Source organism: Megascapheus bottae, chromosome 3, assembly GCF_031878675.1.
Source record: "Megascapheus bottae isolate mThoBot1 chromosome 3, mThoBot2.hap1, whole genome shotgun sequence".
In the NCBI taxonomy this organism is placed as follows: Eukaryota; Metazoa; Chordata; class Mammalia; order Rodentia; family Geomyidae; genus Megascapheus; species Megascapheus bottae.
This window is the reverse complement of record NC_143511.1, coordinates 45,262,156-45,274,541: the sequence shown is the minus strand read 5'-3', so window position 1 is coordinate 45,274,541 and position 12,386 is coordinate 45,262,156. Positions and strand designations below refer to the sequence as shown.

General features: G+C 38.2%; 1 protein-coding gene across 2 annotated transcripts in view; it reads left to right on the top strand.

Moving 5' to 3' along the window:
• Ttc39b (tetratricopeptide repeat domain 39B) overlaps positions 1 to 12,386 on the top strand; it is a 96,569-nt gene that overhangs the window by 67,356 nt on the left and 16,827 nt on the right. For both annotated transcript variants that reach the window (XM_090330015.1, XM_090330016.1), the window contains 7 exons: positions 4 to 71; positions 3,555 to 3,619; positions 8,187 to 8,292; positions 9,679 to 9,744; positions 10,803 to 10,911; positions 11,626 to 11,693; positions 11,774 to 11,833. In XM_090330015.1, the coding sequence (XP_090186141.1) occupies positions 4 to 71; positions 3,555 to 3,619; positions 8,187 to 8,292; positions 9,679 to 9,744; positions 10,803 to 10,911; positions 11,626 to 11,693; positions 11,774 to 11,833 (542 nt within the window). The remainder of the gene's footprint in view (positions 1 to 3; positions 72 to 3,554; positions 3,620 to 8,186; positions 8,293 to 9,678; positions 9,745 to 10,802; positions 10,912 to 11,625; positions 11,694 to 11,773; positions 11,834 to 12,386) is intronic.

The following is a 12,386-nucleotide window of genomic DNA, read 5'->3' as shown; positions in this document are numbered from 1 at the left end:
CAGAGGAAATGCATGCCGAAATCTGTTATGCTGAGTGTCTCCTACAGAAAGCAGCACTCACGTTTGTCCAGGTAATGAACATTTGTGTAGAGATGGTATTGGCTGGGAAGCCTGCCTATACCACATGGGAAAATGTGGTTCTTCTATATTGGTGCTCAATGAAAGGTTTTTATTATTCTAGTAAGCTTTGGCTGAAAATAAGACTCCTGAGAGCTTTAGTCATATTCAAATTCACTCAGATAAACTTTGAATTTTTCAGTCCACTGGGAACTATATCCTTTTAAAAGAAACTACCTTGGGAATGTCACCCACTAATTTTAGGTTGCTTCTTTCTGTGAAAAATGGTCAATGATTCCAGTTTGCATTTGACAGTCAGTGTCAGAGGGCTGCACATAGGAACGTGCTCAGGTAGAGGAGAACCTCTGATTCCTGCTTGCCCCATGTGCTTGTTCAGCAAAACTCACTTAAGCACGTATACATGGACACATTTTCATGGATACTTCAGATTTTAATCCCCTCCTTCCTTACCACTTTCTATTCTTAGTTCCACCCCCCTCCCACCTTTTTTTTTTTTTTTCCCTTGGTACTAGTGCTAGGGCTTGAACTCAAGGTCTGCACACTGAATCTCAGCTTTCTTGCTCAAGGCTGGCATTCTACCACTTGAGTCATATTTCTGCTTCTGGCCTTTTGGTGGTTAAATAAAGATAAGAATCTCATGGTCTTTCCTATGTTGGCTGGCTTTGAACCTGGATCCTCAGATCCTAGCCTCCTGAGTAGCTAGGATTATAGGTGTGAACCACTTGCTTGCTTTTATTTCTTCCGTTGGAAGAACAATTTTAAAATGTCCCTAAAACAAAACATTGAAACCTTTCATCGTGAGACATTCTACTTTCACACTGGTATTTTGCCTATCTCTTACCTCCTAAAACTGTAAAGCCTCAGAGATTTTTCATATTATGGTCTCATGACCATATAATAAGGGATGAGTAGAGAACATAAAGAGGCAGAAAGAAGAAAAGAGACTTAGCTATGAGATGGAAAACTAATGATTTTACTGTTTTAAATTATCTAGAAAGTTTCTGCTCTCTCTTTCTGCAAGTTGATCTGTTAGCTTGGATCGGTTCAGTACACTTGAATCAGTGTACTGCAGGACTCTGTTCCCTGAATTATAAAGTTCCCTGTACATTACAAAGCCTGGTCAAAAGTGTTGGTGTACATCACAATGGTAGTTGCTGAGGCTCCCAATTTTTTTTTTTTTTTTGTTGTTGTTGTTGTTCAGTTTGGGGCTTGAACTCTGGGCTTAGGTGTTCTCCTTGAGTTCTTAAGCTCAAAGCTATTGGCCTACCCCTTGAGCCACAGTGTCACTTCTGGTTTTCTGGTGGTTAATTGGAGATAAGAGTCTCATGGACTTTAGTGCCTAGGCTGGCCTTGAACCATGATCCTCCGATCTCAGCCTCCTGAGTACCTAGGATTATAGGCATGAACCACCGTGCCTGGCTTCCCAATTTTTTTCTGATGTTTTCTAAATGGGGATTTGATAATCAAATGTTAGATTTAAAAACTTACTTTATATTTGGACACTTGCAATTAAACATCTAGGAGATATCCATGATTTTCCCCTCTTCCCAGCCACATTGATATTCATGCTTCTTTTGTCTTAGTTTTGCTGCTCCATCCTTACCTATTTATTTTGTCTTTTTTTTTTTTTTTGCCAGTACTAGGGCTTGAACTCAGGGCCTGAGCACTGTCCTTGGGCTTTTGGGCTTTTGGATAGAGCTCTACTACTTGAGCAACACCACCAATTCTGGCTTTTTCTATGTATATGGTATAGAGGAATCAAACCTGAGTCTGTGCATGCTACCATTAGGTCAAACTCCCAGCCCCCGTTTTGTCCATTGTTCTAGCATAACTTCTCATTAACTCTTGCCTGAACTGGATGGCAACCTAGCAATTCTTAGCCTCTTCTCTGCTTCTGTGTTTAGTAGCTCTCATTGATTGTTGCCGTATTCTCCGTCAGGATATCACAAAAGGGGGAGGTATTTTCAAACTGGACTGTCGTTTTTCACCAAAGCCCCTAATTCTCCTTTTACAGATGTCCCTGGGATATGCAGTGAACTCTACACAGGTTGGGGGTAGCTCTCTTCTTCCTTGCCCATTCACCCTTCTACAGCAGATTCTTGGTCAAGCTGATACCTATACATACAGATACCACACCATGATCATTAATGCTTGCTTACAGGCATATCTAAACCTATATTTTCCTTTACTTGCATAGTTCACATCTGCTTTGCTTTCTTTCACCTGGCTGCTTTCTAATCCTTTTTCCCTCCTGCTTTAAGCACCATTGCTTTTCTGACCTCTCCATGCCTATTTTGTGCTCTCATAACATACTAAGCATTCTCCCTCCCTGACTCTTTGTGTGCTACATTCTTTAGCACAATATATGGCTTTTGTCTGTTTTTATATTCAGTAAATATTTGGTAAAACATGAAATGAAATGCTTATTTGAATCAGATTTCATTCTAACTTAAAAAAACTCCCACTCTGGCTTATTTTGGAACTTACATGATTATAAATTCCTATAAAGTAAGAAGATAGACATTTAAGTTGTTCAATGCAGTTCTGACTACTGATTCTTGTAATAATTGGAATGTTGACTGCTTAAGTAGTTAAGTAGATAATGAAAGTAGTAAACTACATTTTGTTTATTTCTTTAGAAGACTACTTTAGTAAACAGGGAAAAAATGCCTGAGAATCTTCCTGATATCAATCAATAATCTGGAAAGACTTTCCCCTTGGAAATGTGAAACACTGGACTGTCTCCATTGGCACCATGTATTAGAACTTCCTCCATGTAGTTATTTGGTGGACTCCACGAAGAGACCCTGTTAGAATAATCCTGAAAATGCCATTCATCTTGGCCAGCCACCTCAGTTTTATGGCCAACAATCATTAGGCAAAGAGAAGTAAACTGATTGGTCTCCCAAGTCAAAATGAGGCCATTTGTTTTTGTTCGGAGTGTGTGTGTGTGTGTGTGTGTGTAAGAAGAGAGAGAGAGAGAGAGAGAGAGAGAGAGAGAGAGAGAGAGAGAGAGAGAGAGAGAGAGAGAGGAAGAGAGAGGAAGAGAGAAAGAAAGAAAGAGTTACAGTGTTAAGTAGGTTCTCAAGTAAAAAAAAAAACAGTTCCATTTACAGAGTATGATGCACAGGAAAGTTTGGCTTTAGAGCAGATCTTTAAGATTAACCATTTAATTGAATCTATAACAAAAGTTCTCAGTAGATGTTTATAAAAGTAGGTTTGGGCAATGTATTGATACTAATTGATAAGGACTATTTCCTTACAAGTATCAAGTCATGTAATGCAAGGATTTTAAAAACTAGGTATTTTTTTCCCAGTCTTCTAACTGGTAAGAAAAAATGACAAAATAGCATACTTTAAATACAAAGCAAGAAAAAAAACTATCCTTAAAGAACATTTTTTTTTCTAATTGCAAATATGACTTGTCAGGGCAGTTGTTGCTAAATGATCTAATCATTTAATTGTTTTATTTGCAGGATGAAAATATGATTAACTTTATCAAAGGTGGTCTCAAAATTAGAACAAGTTACCAAATATATAAGTAAGTTAAAAAGTAAGATGTGGCTTTTTAATGAATCCTATGCTTATACTGCTCTCACCCCAATTCTCTCTCTGTCTCTCTGTCTCTGTCTCTGTCTCTGTCTCTGTCTCTGTCTCTGTCTCTCTCTCTCTCTCTCTCTCTCTCTCTCTCTCTCTCTCTCTCTCTCTCTCTCTCTCTCTTCCTCCCTCCTCTCGCTCCCCCCCTCTCTTGTCGTTGTGGGACTTGAACTCTGGGCCTGGGTGTTGTCCCTGAGCTCTTCAGCTCAAGGCTACACCTTACCCCTTGAGTCACAGTTCCACTTCGGTTTTCTGGTGGTAAATTAGAGTTAAGAGTCTCACAGATTTTTTCAGTGTCTGGGCTGGCTTTGAACCGCCATCCTCAGATCTCAGCCTCCTGAGTAGCTGAGATTACAGGCGTGAGCCACCGTGCCCAGCCCCAAATTCTCTGAAACTTAAATCTGGCTAGATTTAAAAAATTTGTTGTTGGTAAAACTGAACTCATTTTGGTTGATGCTATAAGAAAACAATTTAAATACCAACACAGTGAAATAGTGGAAAAGAAAGAGTCTGAGCTGGGTGCCAGTGGCTCATATCTGTAATCTCAGCTACACAAGAGCCTGAGATCTGAGGATCAGTTTGAAGCCAACCTAGGCATGAAATTTCAAGCCCCAGTACAGAAAAATAAACAGTAACAACAACAAAAACCTAAAATGAAAAAAAACAAAAATTTTGCCTTTCAATTGTATTAAAGCTTTAACTTATTTTATTTTAAATTGAGATAGGTCTCATTCTGTATCCAATGCTAGATTCTAATTTTGTAGTCTCTTGCCTTTGTCTCTTGTGTGCTGGGATTATAGGTTCAAGTTACCATACCTGGCCAGGCCTTCATTTGTTTGATATTGAATATACCTGTCCTCCATTCCTCCCTCCCTCCCTCTTTTTTTTCCCCCGCATGTGCGTGCGTGCATGTGCGTGCGTGTGTGTGTGTGTGTGTGTGTATGTATGTGTGTGATAGCTTGAACTCGGGGCTTAGGTGTTATTCTGACCTTTTGTGCTCAAGGCTAGTGTTCTACTACTTGAGCCATGGCTCCACTTCTAGTTCTTTTGGTGTTTAATTGGGGATAAGATTCTTACTGACTTTCTTGTTACTGCTAGCTTTGAACTGTGATCCTCAGATCTCAGCCTCATGAACAGGTAGAATTACAGTTGTGAGCCACCAATGCCTGCCTGGCTTTCTTTTGACCTTTTTGAAAAAAGTATTTTAGTGACTTTCAAGTTTCTAAAATATAGCTATGAGTAGGGTTTGAAAAATGTATGGTTAGTATTTCTTTGAATATTTCTTTCCTGTCTCATTTTCTCATCTCCTCTGATACCCCAAGTACATGTTTTCTTTATTTTGTTCAGATAGTCAATACAATGAACAATACAATAGTTGTATTGTATTATAGAACAAGACTTAATATGAGACACTGTCCTAGCATTTAGATCTTCTTACATCCATTTCTAATGATTACTTTTTTCTTTTGACTACATATCATTATTTTGTTTCTTTTCTCATTCAATAACTTTGTAAATTTTACATGAGATATTGGTATATTTTAACGGCTGTAGATTCTGTTCTCTTTCCTCTGAAAAGTGCTGTGTTTAGTTTTAGAATACCTTTGATTTGCCTAGACTTATACTCCACTCTCATGTTCTTGGAGCCAGAAGCCCGAATTAGTGCTCCATTATTTCTCCTGACTTGCTTCTGCTCTTCCTTAGACTCTCTTTCTATATATGGGTAGCCAACTATTCAAGTAGGGTTTTAACCCATATTTTTAGCTTTTCCTTCATATGCCCTCACTTCTATGGAATTTTTCTGTTACTGAACATGCACCTCAGCAATCTTGAACTCTGTCGTCTGACTTTAAGCTAGTGAGACTGTGGCTTTGCCACTAAGCTCTGTGAACTCCACATGGATGTCCAGGGACATACAGTATGTAGCCAGGTAGACCAAAACTATATTCTGAGAGTTACTCAAGTTAAGCGCTGCTCCAGATTCTGCCTGCTTTTTCTTCTTCAGTGTTCAATGTATGCCTCCCCGCACCTCTTTTTTTCCCGGTTCTAGGGTTTGAACTTATGGCTTTATGCTTGCCAGGCAGTGTGTTACCACTCAACTCACTCTGTGTAACCCCAAAGTACTTTAAATAGATATTTTAGTTTCCTTCCCAGAGTTTATAATTGTTATCTGTGGGAAGTTAGTCCAATATCAGCTGTATTCCATTACTGGAAACACATCACCATTACTAGAAGCAAACCACAATGTAGTATTTTAAGAGTTACTTTTACAAAAAAAAAAGAGTTACTTTTACCCAAAATCATTTTGTAAATTAGTATTCCATTAAATATCCTTCAGGACAGAGTAACGTGTAGGAGGCTAATGTAATTGTTTTTAAGATTTCCTTCCCAAATATATTTTTGATGATAGAAGAACAGTGATTTGATTGCTTTTCCAGTTAAAATAGTTCTATAATAGCTGACTCAGTGGAATGAATCTATGTTTTGAAACAGTTAGTTACTTTGGAATTCAAAATATGCTAAATTTCTCTGTGTACCTGGATATCTTTCAAGGCAATGGAGAAGGATAAATGGTTTAAAGATACATATTTTAAACAAATACCCTTGGGAAAACTGCTCATTTTAAGAAAAAAATAAGGGCCATATATGGAGTACACACCTACAACCCTAGTTTCATAAGAGATGGGGATGAGAGAATTGTGGTTTGATGTCAGGCAAAGGTTAGCTAGAAATGATCTCAAAAAAATAAGCTGAGTATAGTGGCACATCACACATCCTTATAATATCAGCTAGGCTGGAGGCAGAGGTAAAAGGATCATAGCCTGGGCAAAATACACCCTGCTGGAAACATAAAGCACAGAGAGCTAAAGGCATAACTTGAGTGGTAGATTGCAAGCATGAAAATTGTGAGTTCAAACCTTAGTATCCCAGAAAACAAGAACAAAACTCAAAACAAAACATAAAAACAATAACCTGTTAATTAAAAAAAATAAATTGCCGAGTTGGGTTGTGCCTCAAGACTGCCTGCCTACCAAGCAAGTGACTCTGAGTTCAGATTCCATTAATGCTGAAACAAGAGCATCAAATGCAGGCACACAGGCCCTAAATTCAAACCTTGGTACTGGCAAAGAAAGGAAAGAGGAAAGGAAGGACGAAGAATAAAGAAAAAAGAAAAGAGGAGGGAGAGCCCATATGGAAATATGACATAAATGGTTCAGGGCCTGTGACATTGTATTCAGAGGTTGGTGACAATCTAAATTAAACTGATTTTTCTCATTTTTTGTTCTGAAACTGGGATTTGAACTCCATGCCTTGCTACTTTATACTTCCAGCCCAGCTTTTTTGCTGGTTATTTTAGAGATGTGGTCAGACTTTTCTGCCAGGGCTGGCATCAGATCCTTTCCTGAGTAGTTAGGAATTACAGGTGAAGTCAACAGTGCCATCCTGTTTTATTTCTTGTAAACTGCAAGTTAAGTCTACAGGCTTGCTAGATTCAGTTTAAATGTATTTGAGTAGCATATATTTATTTATACTTGTATTTATATTTGCTTTGCATAAATACATTGTATTTGATTATAATATATTACAAGTGATATATTTATACTTGCTTTGTATAGATACATTGTATTAAGTGACAGATGTCATTGATTATAACTTGTGTGTGTGCAGTATTAGTGTGCATGTGTGTTTGCACGCAGTACTGAGAGTTGAACCTAGGGCATTAAACATGTGAGGCAAGTGTTATATCACTGAACCACACTATATATTGGTCATTTGGGTAAAGAGTTCCCAGGTAACTACTGATTTTAATGTCTTGGTCATTATTTTAGTTGGTATTCTTCTGAGTAAGGGTGTGACTTTGAAAGGTGATGTAGGACCTGGGGATGGGACACTTGTCTAGCATGCATGAGGCCCTATGTTTGATTCCCAGCATCACAGAAAGGCAGGGCAGATAAGAATGGAACAAATGAAGCACTGTCATTGGAATTTGCTTTCTTCTTTAGCTTTCCAGGATCACAAGCTGTAATTAGTCTGGTCCTCTTGAGACCATAGCATTCACTCTGAAATTGAAATCTTATGGTTAGTAACATCTATGTGGAAGGTAGAACTTGGACTGTGTGCAGCAAGATGAGGCAGTGAGCATTCTCAGGGAGTCTCTGTAAAATGTCCTAGGAAGCTGTGAGGGTCCCATTCATAGCTTCATAACAGCCATGGCGTCCCGTAGCTCCTGGGCCAAGCTTTCTGGTGGTAGAACCGCCTCCCCCCAGCCTTGGCCACCGCCCAAGCTCAGCAAGAATGATCCTACTATACGATGTAAAACCAGGAATTTTTCTTTTCCTTAATGATTATCACCCAGAAGCTTTAAGAATGGACTTAATATAGAATCATTCATTTTAAAATTCTGTGGTATTTTGGGTAAAAACATTAACAAAATCTAAGTGCAAATCTTGGTTAGGCATTTATGTTTTCGGAAGGGGAACTTACATTCTAAACTTTTGTGTTCAATTTAGAGAATGTCTTTCTATCCTTCATGTCATTCAGAAGAACAAGCATGAGCAAGAATTCTTCTATGAGTTTGAAGGAGGTGTCAAGCTTGGAACAGGGGCCTTTAATTTGGTAAGGAACAATTATACAAAACCAGATGCCTCTTCAACTGCACTTGAGCCTCAACTTGGCCACTATCACCCAACACTGAGATTGGCTGAGGTGGACTAGTCCTTTAATGTGACCCAGAGAGGTCTTTGGTTAGTACGTATTGTTATATTTCTGCTCAAAGGTAGCTTTGGTAAAAGCAAGGTAAGAGAAACATATAGTGTGTGTGTGTGTGTGTGTGTGTGTGTGTGTGTGTGTGTGTGTGTGTACATGTGTGTACATGTGTGTACATGCACAGTGGTCCTGAGGGGCTTGAAATCAAGGCCTGGGCACTTCTTTTGCTCAAAGATAGTGCTTTGCCCCTTCTGGCTTTTGCCACAGCTCAAGCCACTTCTGGCTTTTTTGGTGATTAATTGGAGGTAAAAGTCTCACAGACTTTCCTGCCCAGCCTGGCTTTCAACCATGATCCTCAGATCTCAGCCTCCTGGGTAGCTCGGATTACAGGATTACATGCAAGGCCTGTTAAGAACAAGCATGGCAAGTTTTTGGTTGGTTTGTAGTAAGGACCAACTCAGTATGCTGTTACAAGAAAGTTCCCTTATTGCTATGAATCCATGACATTTCCACTTCAGAAATGTCTTGATAGAGTCTTGGCTTTTTTTTTTTTTTTGCCCAGAGTTACCTGAAGCATAAGCCCATTTATGCTTCCTGCCATAGCTATAATGAGAGGCACATACCATCATGCCCACCCTTTTCTGTTGAGATGGAGATCTCATGAACTTTTCTAATGCACCTGGACTGGAACAGAAGTTTTTGTTTTTGTCAGTCCTGGAGCTTGAACTCGGGGCCTGAGCACTGTCCTTGGGCTTTCTCAAGACTAGAGCTCTACCACTTGAGCCATAGCAGCACCACTTCCAGGTTTTTCTATGTATGTGGTAATGACGAATGAAACTAGGACTTTGTACATGCTAGGCAAGCACTCTACCAATACGCCAAATTCCTGGCCCTGGAACAGGAGTTCTAAATGCTTGACTGGGATTGGTGAGAAAAATAAAGTAGTTAAGAGAAGCATGTACTTGAGTATGTGGGCCACCCTGACTGCCTCGTTTTATTATCTGTTGTATTATGACTGGTGGTAGGGCTGACTTATCTATACAGTGGATCATTCTATCTATGTGTTTTTTTAAATCCTCAGCATGCACATGAGGCACATCATATTTTGTTTAGAGAGATCTATCAACAAACTCTTCTCTTAGACTTCTTGTTACTAGCTTTTTAATAAATTTCCTTCTAAGCCCCTGATCATCTAACCAACCAGCCATAGCCCTCAAACCAGTAAATAATAATACAAATGGCCATTTAGATATACTAATACTTATGTATATATATATATATTATTTTTTCTTACAGATGCTGTCCCTTTTACCAGCAAGAATTATCAGATTATTAGAATTCATTGGATTTTCTGGAAACAGGGTACAAGTTTAACTTTATTTTAATTTTGATAGGGAAGACAGAACATTATTATTGGATATAAGGACAATACAACATACCTTCATTAGTCTCAGGGTACTTATCCGCCCTTTGTTTGCATGACAATATGGTTTTTGATCATGTTTTAGAGGCAGTTAGGTATAGTTTCCCCCCCACTCCCCATCCCACTGAAAGTTAAGAATCTCACTGTTTTTATCTAAATTCTGGGATTAAAAGTAATGTTTTGCTAATATTCTTGCTATTCTTGCTTGCTGTATCTTTATAGCTCCTGTTTGGCATTTAAAATATACTTTCTTACCTTTTTACTAACCCCAGAGTTATATTCTCTGTAAAATGAAGCTAGATTTCCAGTGAAATAGCTTATCATTCCAATAGATAAAATAATATGAATCAAGCCCAGTTGCTGATTTTGGATTTCCATTTGTTTCTATAAGCTTCACTATGCAAAGCAAAACTTGTTTTCATGAGTCCTGTTCATTGTATTTCTGTGTGGTGGTTGATTGTAATGAGGATAGTATTTGTTTGTACCCCCTATACTGCTTTGCACTTGCAACCTTACTATGATTCTTATTGTTGTTAATATTTGTCCCCATTTTTTGATGCTGGTGAGCAAGCCCAGAGTAAAGGCGCTGCCACTGCCACTGACCCACATTCCAGCTTCTCAGTGTCTGTCAATACGATTTTTAATAGAGAAATACACATTTCATTGAAGTGGTCATTACATTTTTTTTCTCCTGAATTACATGATGGATACAAAAAGATTTGTGAGGTTGTCTTATGCCAGTTTTATTTTTTTTATTGTAATTAGTAAAAGGGTTACATGATATTTGCCAGATAGAAGGTGCATTAATTCACATACTGATATCTTATGCCAGTTTTAAATGGAACTTTTAGGCATCACCACTGCCATAAACATGTTAAAAAAAAAAACAACCCAATTTCATGGAGTGTTGACATATGTGAATTAGCATGTGAAAAGGCTATGAGTATAATTTTCAAGTCATATTCTTCTCTTTCTAAGAAGGATTTAATTTCCACAGGAACTGGGCCTCTTGCAGTTACGGGAAGGTGCATCAGGAAAGAGCATGAGGTCTCCACTTTGCTGCCTAACCATCCTAGCCTTCCATACCTACATCTCCCTGATACTCGGTAAAGGCTAGGCAACATTATGCTTGTGACAACTGTATAAGTGAAAGTTTAGAAAAACAAGCCAGAGTGGGTTTTATCTGTTTATTTTTTATTTTTTTTTTTCCAGTAAAGATGGAAAGTGGTGACCTTTTTCTTAGAGGAGGTGGGCCGATCTTTTTCACTGAACTTTAAAAAATCTAATTCAGGGGCCGGGAGTTTGGCCTAGTGGTTAAAGTGCTTGCCTAGCATGCACGAAGACCTGGGTTCGGTTCTTCGGTACCACATACATCGAAAAAAGCTGGAAGTGGTGCTGAGGCTCAAGTGATAGAGCTTTAGCCTTGAGAAAGTCCAAGGACAGTGCTCAAGCCCACGACAGGCAAAAAAAAAAAATCTAATTCAGCTAAAATTTCTATATTAAATGATGTATTTTTTAACATATTTATATTGGATGTACTTTTTGTAGAAAATTAAAGTTTTAGCTAAATTATGTAAAGTTCTAACTGGAAAATCCAGTTAGAGATCAAAGACAACCACTTCCATTCTTAAATTTGTCTGCCCTAGAAGGGTTTTAGACAGAACTCATAGATAAGACTATTCACAGATGTTAAAAAACAGACAAATAAAATAATAGCTTTCCTCTTTTCCACAAGTAAGACTTTGCTCTATGTAATGAAATTTGGAGTCGAGCATCTTCTGTGTTCATGAAGATTGAAGCTTTTCCTGTTGAATTTCCAGGGACAGGAGAAGTGAATGTGGTGGAAGCAGAGCGTCTCCTTGCACCATTCCTCCAGCAGTTTCCAAATGTACGCAGTCTTCCAATTGTTTCCATCACAACTCCTCAGCCAGACCCGTTGAGCATTGTGTTTTCTTCTTTCCATCACAGGGCTCACTCATGTTGTTCTATCATGCTCGGATTGAGCTGCTGAAAGGGAATATTGAAAAGGTAAATTTGGGGTGGGCAGAGCTATTTGGGGTGTCTGAAGAGCACAGTTGTGTCACACATTCAACATAAGTTTAGATAAAAGTAGAGAAAAAAGCAATGTTACTGAAAAGTCTAAATTTTACTTGATGTATGTGTCCTATTATATATAGTAATATTCCTGAATATACACTTACACATAAGGCAATTCAGAATAGGTACATAAAATAATAGGTGGGCAATCCAAGTGGTTTAAAGAACTCTGTTATCCATTTCTGTGTGATATGTTGACTTTGGACTCTCATCCCTACATAAGATGTAAGTCTGTATTACATGACTCCTCATCATAAGAGATTGTTAATTAATTAGCTCATTCAACATTAAAATAACTGTGTTGGAACTAAAGGAACTAAAAAGAAAGGCTAAGATGGCTTGAAGATCACCCAACTAGTAAAATAGATTCTAAACAATAGCAACATCAGGATCTAGAATTTTTTGAATGATATTGTAGCAGGTTCTGTTCCAATCAATTTAAAGTGATTGTAATTTATTTATATTAATAGTAAACTGTAGTTTA